Raw genomic sequence first — 27,520 nt, forward strand, 5'->3', positions numbered from 1 at the left:
CACGATCAGCCAATTAGAATTCAGCATAAGAGGCAGACAGCCAATGGCGACTTACCTTGCACACCCTCAGTGACCCCCAAGGACACTAGACCAAGGTTTTGCAATCCATCATCCTTAGGCTTGCACTCTCTTATCTGCTCTACTCTTACAGGAGTGCACAGCCGCATACGCAAGGAACAAATATGCACACCTACACACACATCTGCCTGCGAAGAACCATCATAGGACTGTGCTGGCAAGCAGGGGTGACATTATCTGTCTTCTTCGCACCCATCCCCCCACCAAAAACATCCTTCCTCCACCCTGCATCCACCTCTCACACCTCGCGTACAAGCTTCTCGCCACCATTCCGCTCGCCGCACATATCATTGGCCTCCTTTTTCGTTTGCCCTGTGGAGCCCCTGGCACAACCAGCAACTTGTAGTTCAGGATAATGAGGAGAACAGAGGGGGATTTAACACGCACTGGGTCAGGATGGAGCAAGACAGACACTTGGTGAGGAACCACCGGCGAGGAGGGATGGGTGGTGGATGATTGCCACGTAATGAGTAGACTGAAGTGTAATAGCTTATTAAGGTAGTGAGAAGCAGGGAGGAGAGCGTCGAAATGGAGTTGGCCGCACTCGAGTGAATATAACAGAGAGAATAATGAGAAGTGAGAATATATCACAATTCAAATAGCATTTGTGGCCAATTGTCTTTCTTTGCATTTGAAAAAAAATAAAGTGTGAATGCCAATATATGAGTGAGAAACAACAAGTTGTCTGCCAGCATGCGTGCGAGTGTGAGCTCCCTCAAGTGTGTTTCTTCCCTCCCAGCATGTTAATTAAGAGCGTGTGTACGTGCAAGTTTGCACCAAAGAGATGTGTGTGCAGACGAGCAGTATATGCTTTTTATGTGTGCATGAAATGTGTGTGTGGGGGTGTGGGTGGGTGCTGGTCTCTGTAAATATTGGTGTATTGCTGTCAGAAAAGCTATTACCAACTCAGGGCCTCGGGCTAGTCTTTACTGAGAGGAGCGAGAGGGAAGGAGGAGGAGGAGGAGGGAGGAGGGAGAGAAAGACACAAGAAAGAAGGGAGGAGAGAAAAGAGGAAGAAAGAACACAATCATGCTGGCACACACAAGCAGACATGCAGACGAATGTAGACGAGGTGGCGGAGGGAAGGAGGGAAGGAAGGAAGGAGGGACAGAGGGCGGGTTGTTCACAATGAGAACACACGCAGCCGTCCAGCAGCATTCTAGCGGTAATTTACAGAGGTGCCATTAGGTTTCAGTGTGCTGCTCCACCATTCTGTTACTAATTTACAGACATGTCATTAGAGCAGACAGGAGCACATAAAGCATCTCTGCATCGATCTGGGAGCCCTGGCCCGCAACAACAACAGGCCTATACACACACAAATCAGGCAGGAAAATGCATATTGGGTGACACAAACACAATGAAGGACACGTGTCCTGCATGCCTGTATTCAGCAAACTCACACACACACCTATTAAACACACACACACACACACACAAAGAGAGGGAGAGAGAAACACGCACGCTCTCAAGTGGGCAGGTTGGAGTGGATCTGTTGTAGCTCAGATTAATGGAGTGAGTCAGTATTAGCTCAGAGTAAACAGTGAGACAGACACTGACATACACACCACATGTCACACTTCATCCTGTGGAGAGCTCTGTCGATCAAAGCCAGTGAGCAGGAGGAGGAGGAAGAGGAGGAGGAGGAGGAGGAGGGATGGATGCAGAGGAAAGAGGCATATGCAAAAAAGAAGCTCAAAAACGTACGTTTACAGATATTTTTACAGACTAAGTGCGTATAATGTAGGGAAGTAACAACACTGACGTCAATGCATAATTTTATTCATGATGCTTGATTTATGATGCCTTTTTTCTGTCTTTCTATCTATCCATCTATCTATCTATCTATCTATCTATCTATCTATCTATCTATCTATCTATCTATCTATCTATCTATCTATCTATCTATCTATCTCCCTCTACACCCTACTCCTCATATGTTCATCTCTCTTCAGTTGTCCTTTCTGTTTAAAATGCCACAAAAAAAAGGAAAAAAAAAGATGTACGTAACCAAGCTTTTGTCTAGGAAAGTGTTGCCTTTTAAACAAGTTTTTAGTGGTGCCTGTATTTTGCTTTTTAACACTGTGATGATAAACATGCTTTTATTTTGAAAGGCAGAAAAGTTACATTCTTCTGCTGGATCAGGGGTCTGCAACCTGCGGCTCTGAAGCCTCATGCAGCTCTTTGACTCCTTTGCAGTGGCTCCTTGTTAGGGATGGGTACCAAATTAGGTGTTTTTATAGGTACTGACTAAATTCTGTCAAAAGTACCAGGTACCTTTTTCATGTAAAATCAAAAGGTTCCACGTTTAAATGCATCCTTTTGACTCTGAGGGAGTGGAAGAGGAGGTGATTTTCCATGCTGGACACAAAAACAGCATTGCAAAGTTATATATTGAAGAATAAATATGTTAAATTTATTTTTATTTTTTTATTATTAATCAAATTGATATTTTTTACCACATAAACACAACAAAGTACCGAAAATTGGTACCATTGAGTACTAGTACCAGGTACCGGGCATCGGTACCATATCATTTCAAATGTGAAAGGTACCCATCCCTACTCCCTGCAGCTTTAAAAAAATATTATTGGAATAAAGATTTTTTTATTTATCTTACAGAGGATATTGAGACGAAATAAAATCAGGATTTAACATTTTGTTGAACTAATTATGCATCACATTTTGCAATAAAGCATGTCATCGCTCTACTTGACCTCCTTCAACATCAGCAGCCCACCAACTTCCCATGCAGCTGTGGCTAACCTCAAGTTTTACAGGCCTGGTAAGATAATCAAGGAAAAGACAAGTCTGCAAGGAAATACAGATTGTAATTCTGTGTGGACAGATTCATTTAACTGCCAACATGCTGGGTTAAAATACAGTACATGCTTGAGTAACATTATCAATATAAGTTGTCAAATTCAAGTACTATTTTTGTAGTTCTACAATTTCCTCCTTGTGTAGATAATTATTCAATATATATTAACTATGTATAGAATTGTATACATCACTGACCTAGAGACCCAGGATGCCTGCCTCATGAGGTTAGCTCTGAAGTGGGCGATCTGGGTGCCATCTTTCCACCACATCACTCCTTTCTCTGACCCTGTTTCCTGCTCCGTCCACTGACCTACTCTCTCCAAATAAAGGCATCAAAAGCCTAAAAAACTACTTCAAGTTTTCTTTTATCTGTCATTATTCATCTCTTCTAGTGTTATCAACTCTAAATAAATGCATTCAGTTACATTCAAAACTACAGTGGGGAAATGAAATGTAGTCTATTATTGATAACAAAAAAGAAAAATGCTAAATGACTGCCAGGGGTTCGTCTATGTGTGGGACTCTTTACGGGTGCATGCTCAACCAGAAAATATCTTCACTCACGTCGTGTCTGTATTTCTCTGCTCAGCTACTGACACATGAGATATGATGACATCAAAGGCAGAAATCTCAAATAATTTTTAATTTTCCTGATTTGAATCATCTGTTCAGATCTTCTACTGGACTGCGCGCTTTCATTACACCAGTAATGTAAACACTTACTTCTTATCGCTGCAGAGTATTCTTTAAGAAACAAGACCTTGATAAAACTTAGTTTGTAAAACATTGATTTTATTTCCTGCGCTGTTTGTTGATCACTCTTCATACCGCTGTTCCCTGATTATGTCTCCTGATTGTTGGACTTTGTTTCTCTATAACTGAAATTGCTGCTTTTATATTCTGGCCTTTCAGATGCTAGACAGAGTTTTGTCTGTAGCACAGAATGATAAGTTGATTAAATGTTGGGTAACTTGACTGGAAATTAATTGGCAGCCACAGCCTTGAATGTAAAGTTTTCCTTTGTTCCAAACTCTCTTTCATGAAAACCGTCTTTAATGCATGTCAATGAGATCTTTGCTCTGGAGATCCTGAAGCTGGAGGATCAGATTTTAGACCAATCCCGAATGTACCCCAGAGTCCTCACCCTTTGTATTAACCTTTTGTCTACCCCTTCACAGTGTGTATAGCCTTCATGTACACTTGGACATTCTCTGCCCAGAGGTCTATTGAGAGGCATTGCAGAAAGTCAATTTTTTTCAGCTTTTAAAATGGGCAAACGGTGTTCATGGGGCACATGCAACTCCGACACAAGGTATCCTGAGATGCTGGGTGACAGGGTGTACTTTCTACCTTTTCATGAGCCATATCTCAACAGAGAAAAGTGTCTTCTCTGGATAAAGTTGTGCGGTGGACCACGACATCAACTCAGTGTGAAGAATTCAAAACAGATGTCTTCATCTGTTCTAAGGTAAGCTGACATCATATTTGAGGAAATAAAATGTCAGTTTAATCAAAATAAAAATAAAGTTATCTTTAACATTAGAATCACCACTGCAGTCTGACAAATGGTTTGGGATTTTCTCTAGCGTTAGCTAAAGTTAGCCTCACGTTAGCTCCGAGCTGTGTTGTTCATCATGTCTCTTTGTTTGTTGAGGTTCATTGGCCTGTTTTGTTCTAGTTTTTGTTCTTTGGAGATCCTACATCATTGTTAGGTGCTGACTAATGTAAGGATGCACGATATTAACGGCACAATATCGGTATTGGCTGATAAAAGCTTAAAAACACGTTTATTGGTATCGGCAGATATGAAAATTTCTGCCATTATGCACAGCCGATAAAGTGCTATTCAGTTAGGATTATTATTATTTTCCATCTGAAAAATAAGCTCCTTCAATAAAATGTAGCACTTCATTTATTTGCACTGCAGAGCTCTGTGTCTGTCACCAGGTTGTTACAGTAGCTCTAAAATAATCAAAAGCAACTTGGTTATGTTTAAAAATGCATTGTACATTTAACGTTCATGTGATCTAAAGAAATTATTTTTCTGTATTTCAATACTGAATGTCTTGAGTTTGAAAAACTAATACATTTCTTATTTATGGTAAAATCAAATGTTTTTTGTCTTGTTTTATGTGTGTTTCCTAAACAAATATGACCGTCACAATAAGAGTAACATATAAATTCCAGTACAGGATAGACTTAGCTTTCTTTACAGTGAAATAAACAAACAAACTTGTGATTATCGGTATCGGTCAAAAGGGGTTTCGCTATATCGGCATATCGGATATCGGCAAAAATCCAATATCGTGCATCCCTAGTCTAACGGGCTCTCGCTGAACTAACGTTAGCTTCTGGAGCTTAGCTTCATTAGCTTATCTGTAATAGCTCAGAAAAAAGAAGGGGGGAAAACTTATGTTGAATGACTGAGTGGAAATACTATAGCACCAAACTAACAGAGAGACACTCTTGGCAAAGACGGTAAGGACTTATAAGGTAAGGACGTTATATTTTTGTCACGACCAGCCTGATCCTCTGTCTTAATGTCTAAGATGGTGATGCGGTTTATCAGGTTTGCTCTGGGAACAGTAGATTTTGTCTGTAACTGAAGCTTTTAATCGACCTTCTCAACAATAAAACGATTCATATTGTTGGAGCCATAATTTAGTTTTGTTTTCTTCTTGGTTTCTTTTGTTTGTTGTGTGTTCAAGAACGCAATTTTTTGCTCTGCCATCAGGTGGTGTTTGAGAGGGGTTTAAGAAGCCTGAGTTAATGAGCCAGGTGTGTGTGGAATGGGAGGTATACAGGTTTTCAACCATGCTTGTTGCAACGGGTGGTGAACGTTTTGGTTATTTGTTTTAACGTGGATTATTAGTTTTCTTTTTTGGGTGAATAATAAACGGGTCAAGGCATCCAAAGCTCAAAGGACAATTGTTTTTTTCAGTTTTGATTTCTGTTACTACTTAAACGAGCGCCTGAGAAGTTCTTCCCCTCACACCGGAAAAATGTAGTCTTATTGGAAGACTCTACACATATATCTCTCAAAGTGGTCTTTAGAGCCTTTTGGTGACTTCTAGATGATATGTGATCTTTCAATCTCCAAAAATCATCAGTAGCATCTTGTGAAATGTCTCCTACTGTGACACCTGCCACAGCACCTGTTACTGAATGTTTATTGTTTGTCTTAGTGAGTGGAGGGGGCGTGGCTTAACCATAACTCAATTCTCTATTGGCTTCCAAGATGTTACCTTTTGCTTGGGCCCTTCTGATTTTCTTGAAATATTTACATGGAGTAGCAAAGGGTTGAATACCTGATTAAAACCTGAGTGTGATCACTATGAAAATCAATAATTAGGCTTCCTACAGTCTTCCCTCTGCTTTCTAGTAAGCAGGTGCAGTGTATCATGGGAAAATCTTTATACCCTTTCCTTTCAAGTGAGGTCCTGGTTTGTCTTTGTTTCAACGGCTGTGCAATACTTCCCGTTAGCCTTTCTCCTTAACCTCATGGAGAAGTGGGATACCTCTTCACCAGACACAAAAGTGCAAAACCAAAGGCTAAGGGGTACAACTGGGACTGGCCCTTAATGAGCAGACGTTTTACTTCCTGGTTCCAGTGATTCATATTCAGCTGAATTACACTTCTTTATTGTTGTGCTGTTTGTTTTGTTTAATGTGCAAAGTATTTTTAGATGTCCCTAAACAGCAGGCTGTTTGATTTCAGCATTTTTTATCTTATGCCTTTAAATTAAAAGAATCTGCTGCATTTTATGGCTTCTTATGATCATGAATGAATCACTGGAAGATTCTGAACCATCAGACGTCATTTTAGCTTCTGGGACATAACCAGATCAAACAATTAAATGCCCAATTGAGAGAAAATTATGGCATTGATAATCTTAGTTGCAGGCCGATGCTTCTCAGCTTTGCCTTGAAAAGAGATCTTCATCATTTAATCACATCAGATTCAATTAAGCTCCTGAAGGAAGGGGATGAAAAGGAAAGAGAGGAGGAAAGAGAGGAGGAATGTGGGAACTTGTGTGTGTGGTATAAGCGGGAAATAATGCAAGAGCATATATATGAGCATGAGGGAGAGGAGAGAAGATAATAAGAGGGGGAATATGGGAAAATGTAAAGATAGAGGGTGATTGGCATTAGACTTTGAAGGCTATCATTAAACTACTTCTCCTAATGAATAAAGCAGTCTGTGGGGAAGCAGCAGGGAGAGAAGGAGAGAAGGAGAGAGAGGGAGAGATCTGATGGTGGAGGCTACTGGGACCAGCTGCAAGTGTACCGCCTCTTCGATGATCAAACACCCATCACATGGATTTTTGTGTGTGTGTGTGTGTGTGTGCGTGTGTGTGTTTGCGCGCCTGTGGTGTGTGCGTACGTGTCTCTTACGGCTTTGTCTCTTCCCATGGGTCTCCTCCTCAACATTTTCACACACTAATTTCCAATTTCCATGACAACCAAGCATTACAGGGGGTGGCTACGGTGAGCATGTGAGTTTGGGCATGTGTGTGCCTCAGTGAGAGCAGGGGGGGGAGACAGGAAGAGGGACGGGGAAGGAGAGCAGGGGAGAAGGGAGGAAGAGTGATTGAGTGAACAGTACATTATCATGGACAGCTGTACTGAATCAAAATGGCGGATGGAGGCTGGGAGCACATCAGGGGAGCCTACATTATACAGCACCTGATAGAGGGAGCAGGGTGGAGAAAGAGAAAGAAAGACGGGGAATGGAGGGACTCATTGAGATGGGTGACACAGAATGAGAGAGAGAAGAGGTGGAAGGATAGAAAGAGAGACAAGGGAAGAAGGGAGTGGCAGAAAGCGAAGGATGGAGGAGGTAAAAGAGAAAAATGCTGGGGTATCTAAATCCTAGTGTAGCAAGCCTCAATCATGGCAGCCCTGTCATTCTGGCGATAGCACACTGCAATTCCACTGCACCTCGTTTTTAGCCCACCATGCAGTTCTGCTATCAGCTCCTCTCAGACTGTCCACACACACACTCACACACACACACACACACACACACACAAACTCAAACAACCCGCATGAAGGCACCCCTCCTTAATAACAGACAGGTGGATTAACTATGCACTCGTACAGTACACAGATAGATGACCAGTGAGGGAAATATATGTAAATGTATGCTAACGTATGCATAGTCTCTATATTAAGTTAAAGTGTGAAAATCCATACAGACAAGTTCACTAAAAGGCACTCAGACTCCTGTTTCCATCTCTATTCAGTGATATACAGCATCTGGCTCTGAAAGCGATTTCACTATCACATCACTGCCAAGGGAGCAATAGTGTAGAGGAGGATATTACTGTCAGGACACAAGTGACAGATTGGTGGTCGGCAATGTAGAGCTCTTATTCCTCTTTTTGTTGTTGTTAAATTGAAGGCGTTCATTCCCCTCGCAAGATTTACGCTTCCAAACATCCAAGACGAGCGCTGCCAAATGGTGGTGTGGGTTTGAAGGTTCAACCCCGAACAGCAGAAATCTGTGCATCATGTGCAGAACAACTGAATCAGGACTGTTTGTTTTCTTCACTTGGTTTGTGAAGATACTGGACAATTTGTGTAAGCGTAAATCTCAATTATAGATGAGTTATTAAAGGGCTGTAGAAGCGACACATGACAGCTATTTTCATTATCAATTGACCTCCTGAATGTGCTGCTGGTTAATTGTTTTGCCAATTTTTTCTATCAAACGAAGGACACTGAAAACCTGAAGTACCTCATTAAGGTCAAAGGTGATGTCACAAAATGTTTTGATTTGCAAGTCAAACGCATTTAAAATTGACTGAATATTGATTTTACAACAAACCCTTGGAAATAAATGCAGTTGAGTCTTCAAAATGAGATGCTTGGACCTTCACGTTTGGTTCACATTTACAAAGAGGGTAACACTTGTTCAGATAGTTCATATTATATTTCAAATTTATTGAAAAGATAGATTGTAGTGTATGGTTTTGTGGATTTTATTTGGCTAAATGTGAGTTCTTTATTGTTTTTAACAATTAGTGATGTTAAGGAGCCTGCCAAATGTGTGCTGCAGAGTACTGTACTGAATTTTACCAAATCATTTCTTGTTATATCCAACTGCATCACATTGCAATGTATCTTATCTTTTTTTTCATGTATTGCATTGTTTTGTATTGTATCTCATCACTTCCTGTTGTGTTGTACCATACCACATCATATTTGTTTGAGTCATGCTGTCACAACATAACATATTGCATCCTTTGACATTGTACCTTGTAGTATCATACCATATCATATGGTGTTGTACCAGTGTAATTAATGGTATCTCATTGAATGGTAGATCTTGCTTTATTGTTTTATAAGGTATCATGACCTTGTTTTCCATTCATCACTATTGTGATAAACTGTGTCCAAACTATGAGTTATCACACTTCACTGATAACGATAAGACTTCCTGTAAACATGCTTCTCCAGCTGGAACACTTGAAGCACATTTTGCCAAAAATAACACTTCATCTCTTACTGTTTGATTCCTGGGAACATGACCGATCGAACTTTTACAAGGTGACCCCATAGATATAAATAATTTCAGACTTATCTCAATTATAAACAGCAAAGCAAGAATACTTGAAAAACTAATCTTTAATCTTTAACACAAATATCTTAATGATCCTAACTTATAATCATCATCACATCAGTCTATTTTAGACCAAACTACTCATCCACCAGTTTCCTCCTGAAATTTACCAATGACATACAGTTAGCAACTGATAGCAATATGCCCTGTGCTGAATTCATTGACCTTGCTAAAGCATTTGACATGGTTGATCACTTTCTATTACTTCATAAACTAAACGCCATCGGTGTCTCTTCTGATTATGCTTTTTCTAACTCTTTTCTTCATCATAGAAGTTAATGTGTTTCTTTTCAGAGGAGCTAGGAGTCAGACTTCAAGATAATTGACAAAGGTGTACCACAAGGTTCATCTTTAGGTCCTCTACTATTCTCCATCTTCATCAATGACCTTCCACAAGTCGTTCTAACAGCCATTTATATGCTGATGACACTGTACTTTATTTATCCAGCTTGGACATTTCACAAATTCAATATTCAGTGCAATCTGACTTTAATTAGTGATGCATTGATACCGATCCAACTACCAGGTACCGTCCCTCAAAGCTGGATTGTTTCAGTGGGAAGGGGCCAACCCAGGCAACCAGCTTTATAGTTTCTTTTTACCAGCACTCTTGGCTACTTGATTTGAAATGTTACCTCAGATACTCTCTTTGTTTTTTGCTGCATTACCAGTCTACAAGGTATAAAAGTTTACATTTCAATATAACTAGTGTACATTCTCAAGCACTTTGCTGGTAAACATTTAAATATTTTATAGTTTAAATAAATATCAACTTCTGTAATTCCATATACTCATCTTTTGCCTTTTACTCAAAACATTACCAGGCTTACCCCACAGTAGGGCATGAAGATTCCTATTTAACACTGGTATCGGGTTGGTGTTAGTACTGGTCGATACCCAAGGCCCAGGTATTGGTATTGGAACCAGAAAAGTTGGATCAATGCATCCCTAATTTCAATATAGTATAAAAATTGGTCCTCTGTCAATAAGCTTCTTCTGAAAATGCTAATAATAAAAAAAAAAATTATGTTGTTTTGCATTTGATCAAATTCTTTTTCTTTAACAAAAAACTTGAATAATTTTCTGGATGGAACAGCATCAAAAAAAGTAGATAAATATAAATATTTAGGCCTTTGGCTAGATCCCCAGTAATCTTTCAAATCTCACATCAACTCAATCTCCAAGAAAATATATGTTAATCTTAAGTTAAACAAAAACAGACAGGCCCTCTGGACTTTCCTCTACTTTTATTAGCTCTTTCAACAACATCACTGTTTTCAAGTTCATCACTATAGTGATGACCGACGGCTAAACTATGAGTTATCCCACTTCACTGATAACGATGAGACTTCCTGTAAACATGCTTGTCCAGCTGGAACACTTGGAGCACATTTTGCCAAAAATAACACTTCATCTCTTACTGTTTGATTCCTGGGAACATGAACTAGTGAACCTTTATGAATATCATTTTGGGTAAGGCTGACTTGAGTATCTGATTTCTGAGACCATTTACTTCTTAACCCTTGAACCTGAATGAACATCTGTTTCCTGTTAACTAATGATTCTGCTTCTACGTTATGTTTTATGCTTTAATGTATATTATATTATTAAATCACATTGTAATGTAATGTATGATGACATTAAGATATTGTATGGTATTTTTCTGTCTCAATATCACAATGTGTTGTCATAATAGTTAAATAGTGAATCAGTTGTTATTGAAGAATTTCAAACTGAATACATTGTTCTCTCTTAATGACAAAAAAATGAAAAAAAAGTTAAACAGCATGTTTCATGTCTTGTCTCCCAAAAATCACCAAAACATTACATTGTTCAGGAAAAACGAAAGTATGACAAAGTTGGGCTGATATTTCAGAGCAGATATGGTTTACCCTTTTAAAGAGAATTTACTTGGGACGCAATTAGAATTGAACTAAATCGTCTCTAACTCTGTTAATCCCTTTGAATTAGGAAAAAACAATAGACAGAACACGTTCTGCCTTTGTGCTTAATCATTTATTTCTTGTCCCTTTTTGTTTCTTTTATCTCGGCTCATCTCTCCCTCTCTGTCTGTCTCCAGCTTGAATTTGGCCTTCTCTCTGGTACCCAGGGAAACCGGCTTGTTTCCATGACAATGTCTGCAGGCAGAACAGTGTATTTGTCTTAAGCTGGATAAGATCAGAGTCAGTTTCATCCGTGTTAGACACACACACACACACACACAAACGCACGCAGACACACACAGGCTGTGCACACAAACACACATGCATACATCATGGCACATATGCACACAGAGCGCGCTGAACACAGTCAGTGGAAAATGTGAATTTGAGCATACATAAAGCCAAACTGTTCTGAAACAATGAGTTTAAATATAACCACACAGACTCATTACAAAGCTCAGATTTGCATGGGTGTTGTTAATACACACAGCAGTGTTACACACACACACGTACCACTAATGGAACCCCTTACAGCAGGTTGTTAACAAATAACAGGATCATAAAGCCCTGTTTTCATAAAGGTAATGAAATGGGCTTTTAATGAAAGCTGTGGCTATTTCAGTTGTCGGAGTATTGCCAGACAAGTAGCACAAATAATTAAATGTTCCTGCACAATACCTGTGACTGAAAGTGTGTGTTAGCTTGTTCACGTGTTTGTTCATGTTCTGGCAAACAGCAAAGAAATGAACTTCAAATGCCAGATGGGGTACTGGAGTGAAACGCCAATTGGGCTACTACCTTGAGTCCCGCCGCAGACACAAAGGAAATTGCTAGAACAGGAGCGAGGCAATTGCAGCCTCAACTAGATTGTTTCTTTCTATTTCTTTCTAAAAAGGGTGTGTGTGTGTATGTGTTTGTGTGTGTATGTCTGTGTGTGTTGGGTAAGGCATCTGCATCTCTGATGAATACCATCTTGGCTGATGTGAGACTGTGTCATGTAGGGGAGCCCAAGGAGAGATGCAGCGCTCCTGCTGAGAAACTCTGCAGTCTTATCTCCCTCCCTGTCTCCCTCTGCGTCTCCGACCTTCTCTTTCCAAAACCTCTTTGGCATTCCCACTCTCTGAAGACGCTCCTATCTTTCTTCACCATCACTTTTCTACACTCCTTTACCCTATCCTCCCTCCCTCCCGCCCTCTCCCTCGCGCAGCCAGCCTCCGCTCTATCTTCTCCCTTCATCCTCTGTAAACGGGGAGTCCGTTTGATGTCTTTATTTTAGAGGCGATTACAGGGTGCATTGGCTTGGTGTGTTCCTATTAGCGCTGCCGTGAATGTGCAAAAATGCTAATGTGTGCACTTGCTAACAGGATGGTAATTGCATACAATTACCAATAAATGTATACATTTACTTGTGGGATTGCTAAACATTTCCCATGGTGAATCCAGAAACAGTGCATCTCCTTGATAATGTGGGGTAGGGCCCTGTATGTGCTGCTGTGACTTTCATTACAAGAGCTGCACGGGTGTTAAGCATTAATGAGTGCTGTTTTACAGCGTTATAATGGCTGTTAGAAGCAGAGAGAAGAGGCAGAATTAGACCATTACTGAAAAGGGTTTATCTATAAAAATTGAGCATTTTGCAGTGAAAACTCAGTTGGAATCACTGCTGATGGCCACAACAAGCACAACTTCATTTTAACAGTTTTTTTTTTCTTTTCAGCTCAAGATGTGATGCTCAGAAGCCAAATTCATGGCAGTCAGTGCGCAGGCGGCTGATCACCAGACACATGCCTCTTAACACCAAGTGGCTCTCTCTCACCTCGAGTTGGGCACTGCTCACTTGCCTGTTTGCTCAATTATGTAAGGTTTTCTACATGTGCTGATTCTAGTATAAGCCTAGAAAGGTATGTTATTTACTAAATCCATCTACTTCAATTATATTTTTTCATTTCAGCTTTATTCTTAAAAGACTGATGGTGTTCACTACAATAAATACAATTATAATGATAATAGAATAATAGTAATAATTATATTTTTTTCTCTTTTTAGCCATCTTTGCATTTAGAGTATGTCATTGCTTTTTATGTCTCATTTGTTGGCCAAACTCCAAATTGGTTACGTCTGCAGTGGTGATTTTACTATGTTTGTTCCCGTGTGTCCAAAGATCCTATGTGTAATCATAGTTGCATTGTTCACACACAAGATTTCAGCGGTTAGCAGTCAGTAGCATGTCAATGCTAACAGGTGTTAGGCCCAATCTTCCGAGCTGAGGAAAATGAGGGAAGGGTAATGATGCACTGGTACTGTGGTGAAAGCGAAGAAGAGACAACCTGTCCTTCCATCCATCGTTACGGGGAATGTAAGATCTGTCTCCAATAAGATGAACAAGCTAGCTGTGCTAACCTAGCACCAGTGGGAATACCAGCAGAGTAGCATCATGCTAATCACAGAGACATGGCTAACGGAAATGACAGGAGCTGACAGCAAGACTGAACAGACAGGTGACCCCGTGGAGGTGGAGGCTGACTGAAGAATCATGGCCATGCTGTCATCTCTGGACAGTTTTTAGAATAGAATAGAATAGAATAGAAATAGAAAATACTTTATTTATCCCCGAGGGGAAATTCAGGAGTCACCGCAGCATTTAAGAAAACAAAAGTAAGAAAGAGTATAGAAAGTGCAAAAATGTCCATAAGAAATTAGATGACGACATCCCGTCCACCACTCGTCCACCACTCTCCAGCCCAGCCAGTCTCCACCTCCACAGGGTCCAGGACCGAGCCTCCCCAGCAGTCTGTTCAGTCTCTGTCTCCTGGATCCTGTCTGCTCACAGCAGGCGAAGCTCCTCCGATGTGTCGCGGCGTCCGATGTCAGCTCCGTCAGCCACGTCCGTGAACAGCATGATGCCGCTGGATTAGCACAGCTAGCTCATCCATCCCCCGGGGCGAGATCCCACGTTCCCAACAACGATGGATGGAAGGACAGGTCCACGTCGTCACCTCCCAGCATACATCCGAGAACCAGCACGTCGTCCTCACCGCCTCCTCCTCAGCTCGAGGGAAATCATCAAGCCCTACACTAGTTAGCATTGACATGCTACAGGCTGCTAACAGCTAATTTCGCATGTAAACAATGCAGCCATGGTTACATGTAGGATCTCCAGACAAACACAGGAGAAAAGTAGTAAAAAAAATACAGCCGAAGCCACAAAAAGTTTGGTGTCCGTGACCGACAATGAACCATACAAAGTGATGATCCACTCCAAATACAAAGATGACGAAAAAGAGACGAAAAAATTACAAGAAACGGCTGCAACAGGCAGCTACTTGGGTAGCGCCTAGCAACCTACACAATTTCGTTTATACATTCATTTGGGGATCTTTTGACAAATCACTTTCTTCTTTGCTGCTGTAAGTCTGTAAAATTTCCCTGTTGTAGGACAAATAAAAGAGTATTTTATCTTAGAAATTCAGCTTGTCCATAGTTACTAATTAAAGAGCTAATTGAAGGTAAGCATGCCGAGCTGAAATGCAAAGAAAGCTGCCTGTTGCAAATAAAGGCTTTACAATAAATAGAAAGTCTCTGTGACGTCACCTGACACATTCTGATACTGAGTTTTGAAGCCTATCGTCAACAGCACCATATTGGAAATGCTGATTTAAGAAGCTTTGAACCTCCTCCCTAAGAACAACAGAGTATCCGGCTGTCAGGTGAGCTGTGCCCCTGATTGGACAAACAACTACACTGTAAAAATGTTTATTAATGCTGCAAAAATCAGCTTTTTATAGCGGAATCTCAAAGAACTACAGTTTTCATTACTTCTACATGGGCTTCATTTCTTGTATCTTGCCGCCTCGTTGCAGCCTATTCCAAACAATTCATTTTAACTTCAGTACAACCTCTGACAAGGAAAGTAGCAAGCTAATGTTTAGGATTTTGGTGTGGAACCTGCACCTTCTCACAAGGCAGTTTATAGAAAATTTAGGTTTTTTCTTCCAGCAGTCAGTGACTAAGTCATTTACAGACATCAATTTGTGTAATGGGAAATAATCATTATTTAAATTCTCTTTAGAAGAAAGGTAACTGCTAAGCAGCTAATCATTAGAACAATCCAGAATGGAAATGAGCTTTATTTGTGGCTCTTTTAATTAGGAGCCTTAAAATGTAGCATATTTGGCTTTTTACTTTTGTTAGTGAGCATTATTAATAGACCTAAAACATGTCTCATTGTTGAGTCCAAGTGCCTGTTTTTCATTTCCGAATAATAAGCCCCTTGTGTGAGATGTATTATTAGGGCTGTTAGATGATGATGAGTAAGAGGTAGGAGACATGCTGTACTTTGCTGGTACCGACTGGTTCCTCTTGTCTTGGCGTCTGCTACCACTCCCAGCCCCACATATGGTGGAGTCAGCATGGTCCTCTCAGTGTGTGTGTGTGTGTGTGTGTGTGTGTGTGTGTGTGTATGTGTGCGTGAGAGAGAAGTGCACGGACATTTGCAAATGTCGTAAGCAAAGCAGTGAGAGAGCGGCGGAGGAGCAAAAAAACAAAGGGGGGAAATTTAAAGAGATATTCAAAGAGTGTGACACTTAACATGTGTGTGTGCGCATCCTATGTGTGTGTCCATCTGTGTGTGTGTGTTTGCCATAAGACAATGTGTTAAAATGAGCTGCTTTGATTGCCGACGCTTTATGAGTCACAAGTGATGACTCACAATCCACCTCCCCTGAACAGGCACTCTCTCACACACACACACACACACACACACACACACACACACACACACACACACACACACACACACACACACACACACACACACACACACATGCACCTCGTTCTCTTTCCTGCCTCATCCACTGACCGTGAAGAATATGTGCAGGCAGCCTTACTCATGCATATTTACACTGAACACACACTCACTCACCTACTCAGCGGCCATTCTCTAAAGGTTATTGTGTGTGAGTGTGTGTGTCTGTTTGGCGGTCCGTTCACGTAAGCGCGTGTGTGTAAAGGTCACTTCAAGCGAGGCGGACCACTTGTTTATGCCGTTCACAGATTGTAGGATGGATATCGAGAACACTTGAACATTTAGACAAACAACAGTTATTAACAGGACAACCTGCCTGAAAGCTAAAAATAAATATATAAATATTGACGACGAGCATCGCCGCCAATTACGCACGAGAGCTGCTCCTCAATCCTTTTCAGAACCCACAATCACCCATTAACCCGGAACCCTTCGTGGTCTATTCTTGGCCAGACACAGAGAAGAGAAAGGGCAAAATCTGCTACTTGGCTTTAAGCACATTTTCCATCCAGATTATTGCTGCTCAATACTTTTCAGAGAGTAAAAAAAAGGAAAAAAATCCATTTCCCCCTCTTCCTTTGGCTGCTCGATACTTATGAAAATCCAATTTGGCTCCCTCTTTTCTTTCTTCCCTCCACAATTCGTGCATTTTCACCCACTCAAAGTGATTAGTGATCTGTGGGTATCGTTTCCAGGGAGAGTGATAACCGTGTTTTATAGAGGAGGGGAAAGGTCCAGGGCTCCCCATCAGGGCTGATGTCCCCTGGAGAATGACTGGGCTGGGAGGGCAGACGGGTGCAGCGCTGTCCCTTTGCAGATACAGCCAGTTGCTCTACATCACAGGAGAGAAGACGACTCACTTTATCTCTCCCTCGCGTTCCTCCCTTCTCCCTCTATCATTCATTCCTTTAGCTCTCCTCTCGCAGGCACACTCGCTTTTTCTCAATTTCTCCTGCGTGCACACTCACGCGAACACTCACACACACACGCAATATATCTTTCCAAGACACCCCTCCCCACAGCCAATCCGCCCCCTCAAAGAAACTCATTTCAGCTTTGCGGGCTCCTCAAAAAGCCTCTTTACGCTGAGCTAACCTAAGCTAGGCTTCGTCTGCACCATTTGACAGCCTTTACATCTCAGTATGCAGAGCAAACACACACACACACGCACACATCCACAGCCTTTTCATGCGTACAGTTTGAGAAAGAGACATCAAAGGTTTCGGAAAAATAAAAGAAAAATAACCCAGCCTCTACATTCAACCTATCACAATCCAAACATCTGTAATAGTGAGGGCATCCGCTACACACAAATACAGCGAATACATTCTGTAACAGTGCCAGAGACATATGTTAATACATGTCGGTCCTTAAGTAGGTGATTTAAAATGCTGAGCATAAGCCAGATGAAGCAATTAAATTTTCACTGCCACCTGGATGATTCACGGCAGACATTTTAAGGCAGGAACTCAAGCACTAGGAGTGTACTTAGCAATCAAAACACAGCAAAAGCGCTCCAATAGAAATATTCTTGTCAGAGTAGAGATGTCTCACTGTGATAGATGGTTGAAGACATCATTTGTGCTCCATTCAAGATATTTCTATCCGCCGGCTTTTTCGTTAAATAGCACATTTACACTGAATACACGGGGGCCCGATCACAATGGGAGACAGCCGTCATCATGTCCTCTGTCATCCAATCAAAGAGCACAATAGACGTAGATCAGCGTGTCACGGTCAGGCCCGTCTTCATGTGGGTCAATCAGTGTATTCATCAGCATCATGCAGAGCCGGCTGATTCCGCAGCACCTACCTTCAGATTTTCAAAAGCACAGTCGGCCTCTGATCATTCAGACACATGCTAAAGTATGCTCCCTCTCACACACACACACACACACACACACACACACACACACACACACTCATGCATGAACAGCTTACCTTACCGAAAATGAAACATTTCAAGTTAATGTCAACCACCAAGTCGTTAAATACAGCAGCTTGAACAGAGGCCCAGGAAGACAGAATATGATGCTGAAACACTTCAGAATCACTTGTGAAGATCTTTATCCAGCATAATTTATTACGTTTGTCAATCAGGTGATGTCATAGAAAGCTTTGTCCTGTACTGTTCTACTATTTTCTCTTCATCAGCTGAATGTCACGCTTCTTTTTTTCTCCTCCTGAGTTATGGTGCCAGCTAACTTAGCAACAAGCTAACCCTAACTAATCCAAGGAAAGCTGTAGGCTAGTCTGAGCTGTATCTGATTGGCTGAGTGCTGGAGACGCCTGATTCATGTATCCAGAGCTCCATCTGATAGCTCGAATGCTTGCAAACGGGGTGTGAACATATGGTGTGGTGTCTTGGCTGTGTGACATTTTTTTGTTTTTTTCTTAACTCATTGCATTTCAGAGAGTCTATCCAACGTGTTAATTATGAGTGCAATTTATTTCGAAGCACTTTTTTGTGTTTGAGGATGATTTGAGCTGACACTTATTTACATCCAGGATACTGTGGTTTTATTACTGGGAAAATAAACTTGAGGTTTATGTTTTAGTCTTTTAAAACAATATGACTTGAGTTACAACAAAGGCACATATCTGTATGTTTGGACTCATCATAACCTAAATCATAGTTTTTTTTTTCAATGTGCTGTTGTTGCCTGAATCTAATTAAACAGGAAACTTAAATATTTAAGTTTTTTTAGTATTACTGGACATTGCATATTTATAGTTATACCCAGGGTGCGAATTGTCAAAAAACCTGTGGGAGGTATTTTCTAGTCATGAAAAAACAAGCAGTCAACAGGCCTAATGTTTTTTTGAATCTAAAAAGACATGAAACATTTAACTTTCTGTGACGGCAACACCTTCGATGTGGGAGATAGCCTGATAAAGTTTCAGGGCCATAGATAAGGGGCGATCACGCCAACATGTCAGAGGTTTTGAGGCCAACAGCAAACTCAGTCAGGCTATAAAACGTAATTGATATAGATTTTACATCATGTCAGAATAATTTAGCTAATTAGACAAAGAAAAAAGTTTGCTCCCTTGCGTCTCTGTTGGCGTCTCATCTGCAGAGTTTTGCCCTGCTTTTATCTACATCTCTGCAAACTTCTGAGAATGGAGCAAACGCATATCTGGCCCGATAACACTGATAGGGACTTTGCAAACTTAGTGTTAACAATGTGGGCAATTGGTAAGGGCTGGGCAATTAATCCAAAAAGAACCAAAACATTTCGAGCTTTTAACCGACGTAAAACTGCTGTGTTGGTTATTTTGTTTTTTTCCCTCTTGTAATTCTCTCTCTACTGATACACCATCCTCTTAAAATACACGACTGGTTGTGTAGTTACACGACAGGTAGCCAGGTGTCACAAAGTGTGAAGGCTGGCAGACAACCAGCAGAAGAAGTTTACATGCAGCTTAAGAAATCTATGCGCTAAGTCATCACAAGATCAGACTATAAAGATGCATGTAAACAGCTTAGTCAGACCAAAAACGGACTGAGCACAGCTGGATTGACACACATGGATTCCTGACTGCGATCAGACTGCAGCTGGATTTAGCAAGTCTTGAAACAGAAGCGTCATGGAGGAAAACTCCAACACCAAGCCGACAGTACGTCGTTCAGCTTTCTTTTAATTTTGTGTCAGTTGTTTGGACACACTTTGGCAACAATAAGGATGACGTCAACCAATAAGTATTAAAGTACCTTTTTTCACAAGGTGAAAGAAATTTTATACAGTAACACCCCAGAATTTAAATTATTTATTTTGCTTGTAAGAAATACATTTTTCTTATTTTCTCCTTTTCTAGGAAAATTTGATTTCTTTTTTCTACAAAACGTTTTCATTGTAGCTGATTTGTTTTCATTTCCATTGTTTTAATAAATAATGTAAAAATTATGGATGGAATGTAAAAACCAAAGAAGGAGTTGACCCACCATCCCCCAAACAAATAGCACCCTGTGTATACCAAACAGACGTTGAACCATGGAGTCTCAGTGATGTCACCCATTGATTTCTGAGAACACCTTTTGGAGCCCATGGATGGCAGCAGCGATATTAGAAACGCTGACTCAACTTCTAACTTAGGATTAGGCCTGTCACGATAATCAATAAATCGATTAACCGAACAATAAATAAAAATGTCCTCAGTAAGTTTGCCAGCCTCGATAAACTGACACGTGCATGTTTGTTTTCCTCCTCTCTTTCGACCAAAGAGGCTGAATGAGAAGATGGCTCACTACGTCTATCTTTCCTAACATCGGGGTGCATAGGTTCTATAGCGGATTTAGCGGATTTATAGCAGAGTGAGCATCTGTCAAAAATGCGATCTTTGGGGTGAAGACGGGGCTGCTCGCGGTTACACACGGAGAGAGCTGAAGCGAGCGTCCTGAGGGGTAAGGAGGAAACACACGCTAATATGAGTGATGGCACGGAAGATACGGTTCTTAAGCCGCCTGCCACAGCCCCAGTGTGGGAATATTTTGTTTTTTTATCAGAATGAACAAAGTGTGAGCTCATGAACACCAACGAGCTGAAATGTCACATTTGTTTGAAAATAGTGGCGACAAAGAAGAAGAGGGAGGTGCAGCGGAGCCTTGTTCTTTGACAATCCGCTCTTACTGAGGCTTTTGGTCGGCAAAGTAAATAGAATTAAAAGCGCCAAATGGTGGGCGCTCGAAGACAGCTATATTGCCAAAGAAATGCAGCCCTTCAATACGTTTAAAAGCTAGAAATGTTAAAAATGTTTGACAGACAGTACGGATTGACTGGGAAAAAGTACATGTTACAAACAATTCAGGAACTGTATAAACTCCCTTTTATTTAGGCTATAGTTTTTATCGTTGTTTTTCTTAGTTTTGTTTTTTCTTTAGAGACAGGGTCTATTTTTTATTGTTTTTAATTAGTATTTATTTTCATTGAGATGTATTTTTTTCTAAAAGAGAGTCCATTTCATTTTCATTGTTTTTTTTTTCTCTTTCTTGTTTGTTAAATTTATTATATTTTTTGTTTAATTTATTTTATTTAAAAGATCCTGACCTTTTAATTACAGTTAAATACTCCTTAAAACTAAAGTTTCTTGCTTTTGATATGGTGTACTCCCTTTATTATCCCATTTATCATAATTACATCAATGAAAAAATGGAAAAAAAATCAAAATAATATTGACAATAATATCGTTTATCGGCAATACTATTTTGGAAAATTATCGTCTAGCAAAATTTGTTATTGTGACAGGCCTACTTATGATTAATGCTGAAAAGAGCTAATGTGGTAGCTGACAACTAAAACTGGTCTAAATGTGTTAATTTTTGTTCAACTTGAGGTGTTTATATCACCTTCATGAATGTGTAGAGAAAAAAATGTTGAATGTTCAAATCTACAACTGAGCGACATATCAAAACCTGTTTTTGTACAAGGCTGTTCACAAGTTTATTGGGCCAATTGGGGTCTTCACTGGCCTTTGCAGCCAGTCACTTTTGGAACTGCAGATTTTTGCATTTCCACAATGACATCATTTTTCTAACAATTAATGAAAGCTTCAGGCCTAAAACAAGCATCTGTATTTAAAGAGTTGTGATGGAGAATGTTACAACCCACGCAAGAACTTGAAGCTGATAGGCTCATAATGTCTGCATCATCATCCATACAAAAGCCTTTCATTACATTCAAGTTCAAAACCATCCAGAGCAGCCCATAAGCCATACATGTGAGAAAATCAGGGGGTACCTCTGAGCTTTCCTAAATTCACAAAGGGTGGTGTCCCCAACAGTGAGAAAGAGAGCAGGAAGACAGGAGGGACAGGTAGGAAGAGAGAGGAGGCAAAGTGAGTTTGTTCACCAGCCAACAATTTGAAAAAGGCAGAGCATAAGAGCTTGTGTTTGGGGATGTGTCCAAAAACACAGGACAACTCAGGGTTTAGGGAAACAGCATTGCTTTCATTCACAGAAACATCTGTTCAGATTCACATGTGCTCGCCAAAGTGTGAGGAAGGAGCCCATGTGAGGACGAGCGACAGCGAAACAAGACATGCTGAGAGCCGATGAAAAAGCCGGATTCGCATGTGCTCACCAAGGTGTGAGGAAGGAGCCCATGTGAGGACGAGAGACGGCGAAGCGAGGCATGCTGTAGGATGAATGTGGATGAGTGTTCCTGTGAAAACTGCCACAGTCATTGATCCGAACCAGGATGCACAAAGAGCACGCACATGCACACGTACCGATATGTCTTCACCGTGCACACAAACACACACTCACTCACACACTTCAACGCTTCCATCCCCTCAATCAAACTCTTACATTCAGATGAGAGAAAATGAAATGAAGTGGAAGAGTAAAGACTAAGTCAAACCATCCGAGGAGTCAGTCGGTCAGTCGGCCCTTAGCTCCATTCCCATGACCTGCTAAATCTCAGCCAGCCAAGCGCCGTCAAGCTGCAGCCGCCTACACCCTCCCATTACCCACTCCTACATGAGCAGTCATGATAATAGGATTTATCACGGCAGAAGTTGCTCTCAGGCTCATCATTCCTCTCAAAAAGTAACCTTTAAGGACATATTTCATTTGATATTATTTAATTGTTCTACTGCAAAAGCCAGAGTCATCCATTTCAGTTTAAATTAAAACTGAAATTTCTGATGAGACCAAATGGGACCGTTTTAGAATAAAGAAATCTCAATTACAGAACGAGGAAAAAACTGACCTTGGTTCAGCGCCTAGAGAGACAACTTCCTCCAGCGCCAGGTGGTGATGAAGTGTGGGAGGGATTCAGGGAGTAGTGAGTGTGGGAGTGAGGAGATTGAGGGGGGAGGGGGATGATGGTATAGCAGAGGACAACAGGAAGTGAGGTAAGAGGAGGCCATACCTTGGTCGCCAATCATCAGGTGTGCCAGACCTTAAAGGAAGACAAGAGCACAGTCAGCACAGCAAAGGATCATGGGGTGTGAGGTATGTGCTTGTGCATATGTGTTTTAGGGTTCTGTCAGTGACATGCTGATGGAAGCTAAAGTGCTCTGTGTAAAAGTGTGTGTGTGCATATGTGTGAGGCCTCTACGTTACTGCATATTCCTACAGGGGGGTGGAAAATGGCTTTGAAGACACTTACTCATCCCAGGCAGTGATCCTACGCACACACAGGTACGAACACAGACGTTTGCACACAGCAATGAGCTACCGGATCATATGCAGAGCAGAATCTGTGTGTGCCTTTCCTTTTTCTTTAAATCTTGAGTCCATTTCAGATGATTGCACATGGGATGTAAAACTTACCAGGAATCCGCGACCAATCCCCATATACCCACAAAGACCCACAAACATTTACACTGGCTATCTGGAACAGTATTTTTACTATAGAGGAACAAAAAAAAAACAAGAATGCTGAAAAAACGATGAAGCTTAAGAATTAGTCCATAATAAATAAATTTAAGTAAATGTTAAAGCACAGAAAAGAGGGGATCAGAAAGTGAATGAAGGAAAGACATGAAGAGCAGAGAGAGATTTAAAAATGCAACAGACAGACGTAAGAGTGAGAAAGAGGAAAACAGATAGATATACAGATAGATAGATACAAAGTGCGACCTACCTGGAGTGTAGCTGTGCTCTGGAGAGGTGTAGCGGCCGAGCAAGGAGAAAAAGAGACAGACATTCATTAACATGCATGCTTAGCCCTTGGGTTACCATGGCTACTTACTGTACATGCACACCCGTCCAGTGTTACCAGGGTGACATACATGCAGAAAATAAAGAATTTAATAAAAATCCACACAAACATCACAATAGGTACCATGCTGCACTGGTAGCCAAAACTGAGGTTTGTTTATATATATATATCTATATTTGATATAGATGGATATATATTTACGCACACAGCAGCTTTACAAAACATGATCCCTTTGTGACTCCACATGTGTGCATATACACTTACGTAAGCACACACACACGCACGCGTACACACATATCCACCCACACTATCTAATCAAAGGGTGGAGGGGGTGTGGGGCGAGGATACACGTTCCTACCTGGATGTTTGGATTCAAGAGCCGGTTTACCCCAGAACTTACCTTGCAGCAGCTTCCGCTCCCCAGAGCCCCCCGACAGAAAGCATGCAATACACACACACACACACATACACACGCACACACACATTCAGTCACACGGTTCCTCTCTCTTTCACACACAAACACTTACATCGACTATGGCAGTAATAATGATGTGAAATAGCAGGGGAACATGTAGGGATGGATTAGCAGTGCAGGAAGAGGACGAGGGGCATGCATGGTTCAATATTAGGATGTGCGTGTGTGTGTGTGTGTGTGTGTGTGTATTCATGAGTATGTTTGTGTGCCTGTGTGTATGCTAAGCTGAGTTTGCTTTATCTGAGTCTGCCTCTGCCCTTGTGCTCGTAGCATGGCAGAAACAGGTGGAGCCATTAGCATGCTGACAGCGATTTGCCCTCAAGGACAATGCAAGCCAGGCCAGGCCTAACAAGCCAGGTTCACTCTGCCTTTACTGCAGGGCAGAGCAGCTTAGACAGTAATTATATTTACGCATAACCTGATTCATACTCTGTTGACTTTTTTCTTCTTGAGAATATTTATTCTGAAGAGCAGAAAGAAGGAAAGACTGCAAATGAAATCTCCTTACATTGGTCTAAAGAATGCTTACAGTATTTCTTGTTGCATATCTGTGAGGATATACTGGTGAATAACTAAAAAGATCCTCAGAAAGCCTTGGAGACATCCTGTAATTGTAAATGTGTATGGAAAATAACACAGCCACAGCCAGATTGCTTATTTCTGTCTTCAAACACCGTCCTGAGGATCCATTTTTTCCTCCAGCAGAGCACACTCATTCTGTATTAAAGATTCATAACTCTGTGTTTTTTTTCTAATTTTCAGAGGGTTATAATTTTATCTCTGAGCTTTATTGTGCAGCTTCAGTGAGGTGGCGGGGTTCAAAATAACAATAATTTCAAGGTAAGAAATAAACCTTTATAGCCGGCTCTGCCTGACTCCTGCAGAACAACTGCGCAGTCTGGACTCACACGGTTACAAATAATGATCTGCTCATTCACCAAATAGAAAATTACAGCTCCATCAAACACAATCAACATTTCACAAAGCCTTGGGTGCTATTTATTTTCTTTATCTAGAAAGGAAATTCAGCTTCAGCTTTTATCTTCCACTCCCTTTACTATTTTCTCTCAAATACAACCTGTGCGCCTTTAAAGTCCACCTAGTGTCAGAGATTCCTCTGACACACCATACAGTGATATGGGATACTCACTGGTATTGACTGATGCATGGATATGATTCAGCCTGCAAATCCTGCTGCTGGAGCTTTAGCAGGGGGCTGATATCTTATCAGACTGAAACGTACAGCGGTGCAAGGAACCAAGAAAATATGTGCCGTACAACAACACAGAGCTGAGATCCTCCTGTTTCCAGAGTATTATAACCCATACACATAGACATCAAGAATCAAGGATGTCAATGGCCACTGCTCCAGCCTCATCTGCTGCTGTGGACGGGGCTCTGAAAAAGCCTCTTCTTAACAGGCAACGCTCTTTACCTTGAATCTATTTCCTGAGCTAATGTCCATGAATTACTGTAATATCACTCCCGGTTACAGAAGAGAGGACATGGTGTAACCTTTTAAAACCAGCCATTAAGCTACTCTCAATTACCACCATCTTATAAGCGTTACACCCTGAACCCTGCACCATTTCTACCTGAGATGAGAAATCTGAGAAACCAAGGGGAAAACGTCACTCATTCAAACAATCAAAAAGGAAAAGGCCAGAAGGGATTTTTGTCTTTGAACTACTACTTCCTCCCACTGTTTTGAGCAGGGGCTGTTTTCAAATTTGCCAAATATACTAGCAGTACGTACTGATTTGGTGGAAATTTAATATGTAGTACGCATACTGTTTCCCACAATGCACAGCGTTTATGCTGTTTGTCTTCTTTTTCTGTATATTGCAGGTGAAACCCAGGTTTAGGTGTATTATAGCCACCAACTGGAATAAGTTAGCATTAAAGCTACAGTACAACAGTTTACAGTCCGTAAGAAGAAACACTGTTAGATCTTTTCACTACCTCTCTTAAAAGAAGAGGAACCATCTAACAACTTTTAACTTTTGAAAAAATAATTAAATAGAAGTGGTTTTCCATCCGCTTTAAAAGTAAACAGTCAATCTGTTCCAGATTAAATTTCCATAAATGATATTATATTCAGTGTAATATTCAAAATGAAATGCAATTAATTCTGCTGTATCCATGCCTTTTCAAATTTTTTATTCATAAAACCAGGACCCTGAAATCTCTCCCAATTTTTTTCTGTATTGATTTAAAATATACTTTAAACTATTCAAAGTAATGATAGGACCAAAAAAAAATTACACAAAAAAAGCAAAATTTTAAATAATTCCTCAATGAAATAAAATAACTGTTCTCCACCACTGGCTTTAATTAAAACTCTTAGATGTACCTATAGTTTGTTTTCTACATTTATAATATACCTTTTTTTTTCTTTTTAAATTTCAGTTGTACTTCCACTTTCCTGAAACTGAACCCAGTAAAGCATTCTACAAAACAGACCCAACACTACTGTCATACTACATACTAGAGTTAAAAGCAGTAGGCAGTATGCAGTGCCTTCTACATACTATGCTCAGACGTAGTTTGTAGAAGGTAAATTCGAGAAACAGCCAGGGACATCTCAGCCAGGGAAGAGTGAAAAAGAGAGGAAATCTAATCTAAAAACAGCTAAAGCAGAATTTCTGTAAATGTCTGTATTTTAACAACCCAAGTGCAGGACTTGAACATTATTTATCCTCATAACTCTTAAATATCCATCACAAGTGGACCCGAAGATAAGTGGACCTCCTCACTGGAACTATTTTATGAAACTACTCCTGCTCATAACATCTGCCATTACCAGAAAAAATAGTGTTCGCACTTGTTCTCCACCGCAGCACTTGGCATCACATACAATTGAAATGTGAGTCCGTCTCTAAGAATATAAAACAAGCTCTTAAAAGGTCTGAGCAGCCTCTTGATAAGCGACAAAGTGGCAGTCCCAAGCAGGTAGTGGATGTGGAGAGAGCCTTTATATAAAATGTCTGCACACCTCCCATTTAGCCTGCACGGCTACACAGCTCGCAGGTACCTCAGTGGTGCTGTGACTAATGGTGGTGCTGAAGCCCGCGAGCTGTGTGAATGTTTCCCTCCATGTGCTTG

At 40.8% G+C, this 27,520-nt stretch overlaps 1 protein-coding gene across 19 annotated transcripts in view; it reads right to left on the reverse strand.

The window, feature by feature from the left end:
* Window positions 1-27,520, reverse strand: part of nrxn1a (neurexin 1a) — a 75,947-nt gene that overhangs the window by 42,118 nt on the left and 6,309 nt on the right. For 10 of the 19 annotated variants that reach the window (XM_074663129.1, XM_074663132.1, XM_074663121.1 and 7 more), the window contains exons 3-4: window positions 23,863-23,880; window positions 23,146-23,175 (exon numbers count right to left, since the gene is read on the reverse strand). The exons of 4 other annotated variants lie outside the window; for them this stretch is intronic. In XM_074663129.1, coding sequence (XP_074519230.1) covers window positions 23,146-23,175; window positions 23,863-23,880 — 48 coding nt within the window. The remainder of the gene's footprint in view (window positions 1-23,145; window positions 23,176-23,862; window positions 23,881-27,520) is intronic. 5 more of the 19 variants (XM_074663134.1, XM_074663135.1, XM_074663131.1 and 2 more) reach the window with 1 other exon arrangement.

This window comes from Halichoeres trimaculatus, unplaced genomic scaffold, assembly GCF_033239565.1.
Source record: "Halichoeres trimaculatus isolate MK-OKI-2021-1 unplaced genomic scaffold, fHalTri1.1 fHalTri1_scaffold_23, whole genome shotgun sequence".
NCBI lineage: Eukaryota > Metazoa > Chordata > Actinopteri > Labriformes > Labridae > Halichoeres > Halichoeres trimaculatus.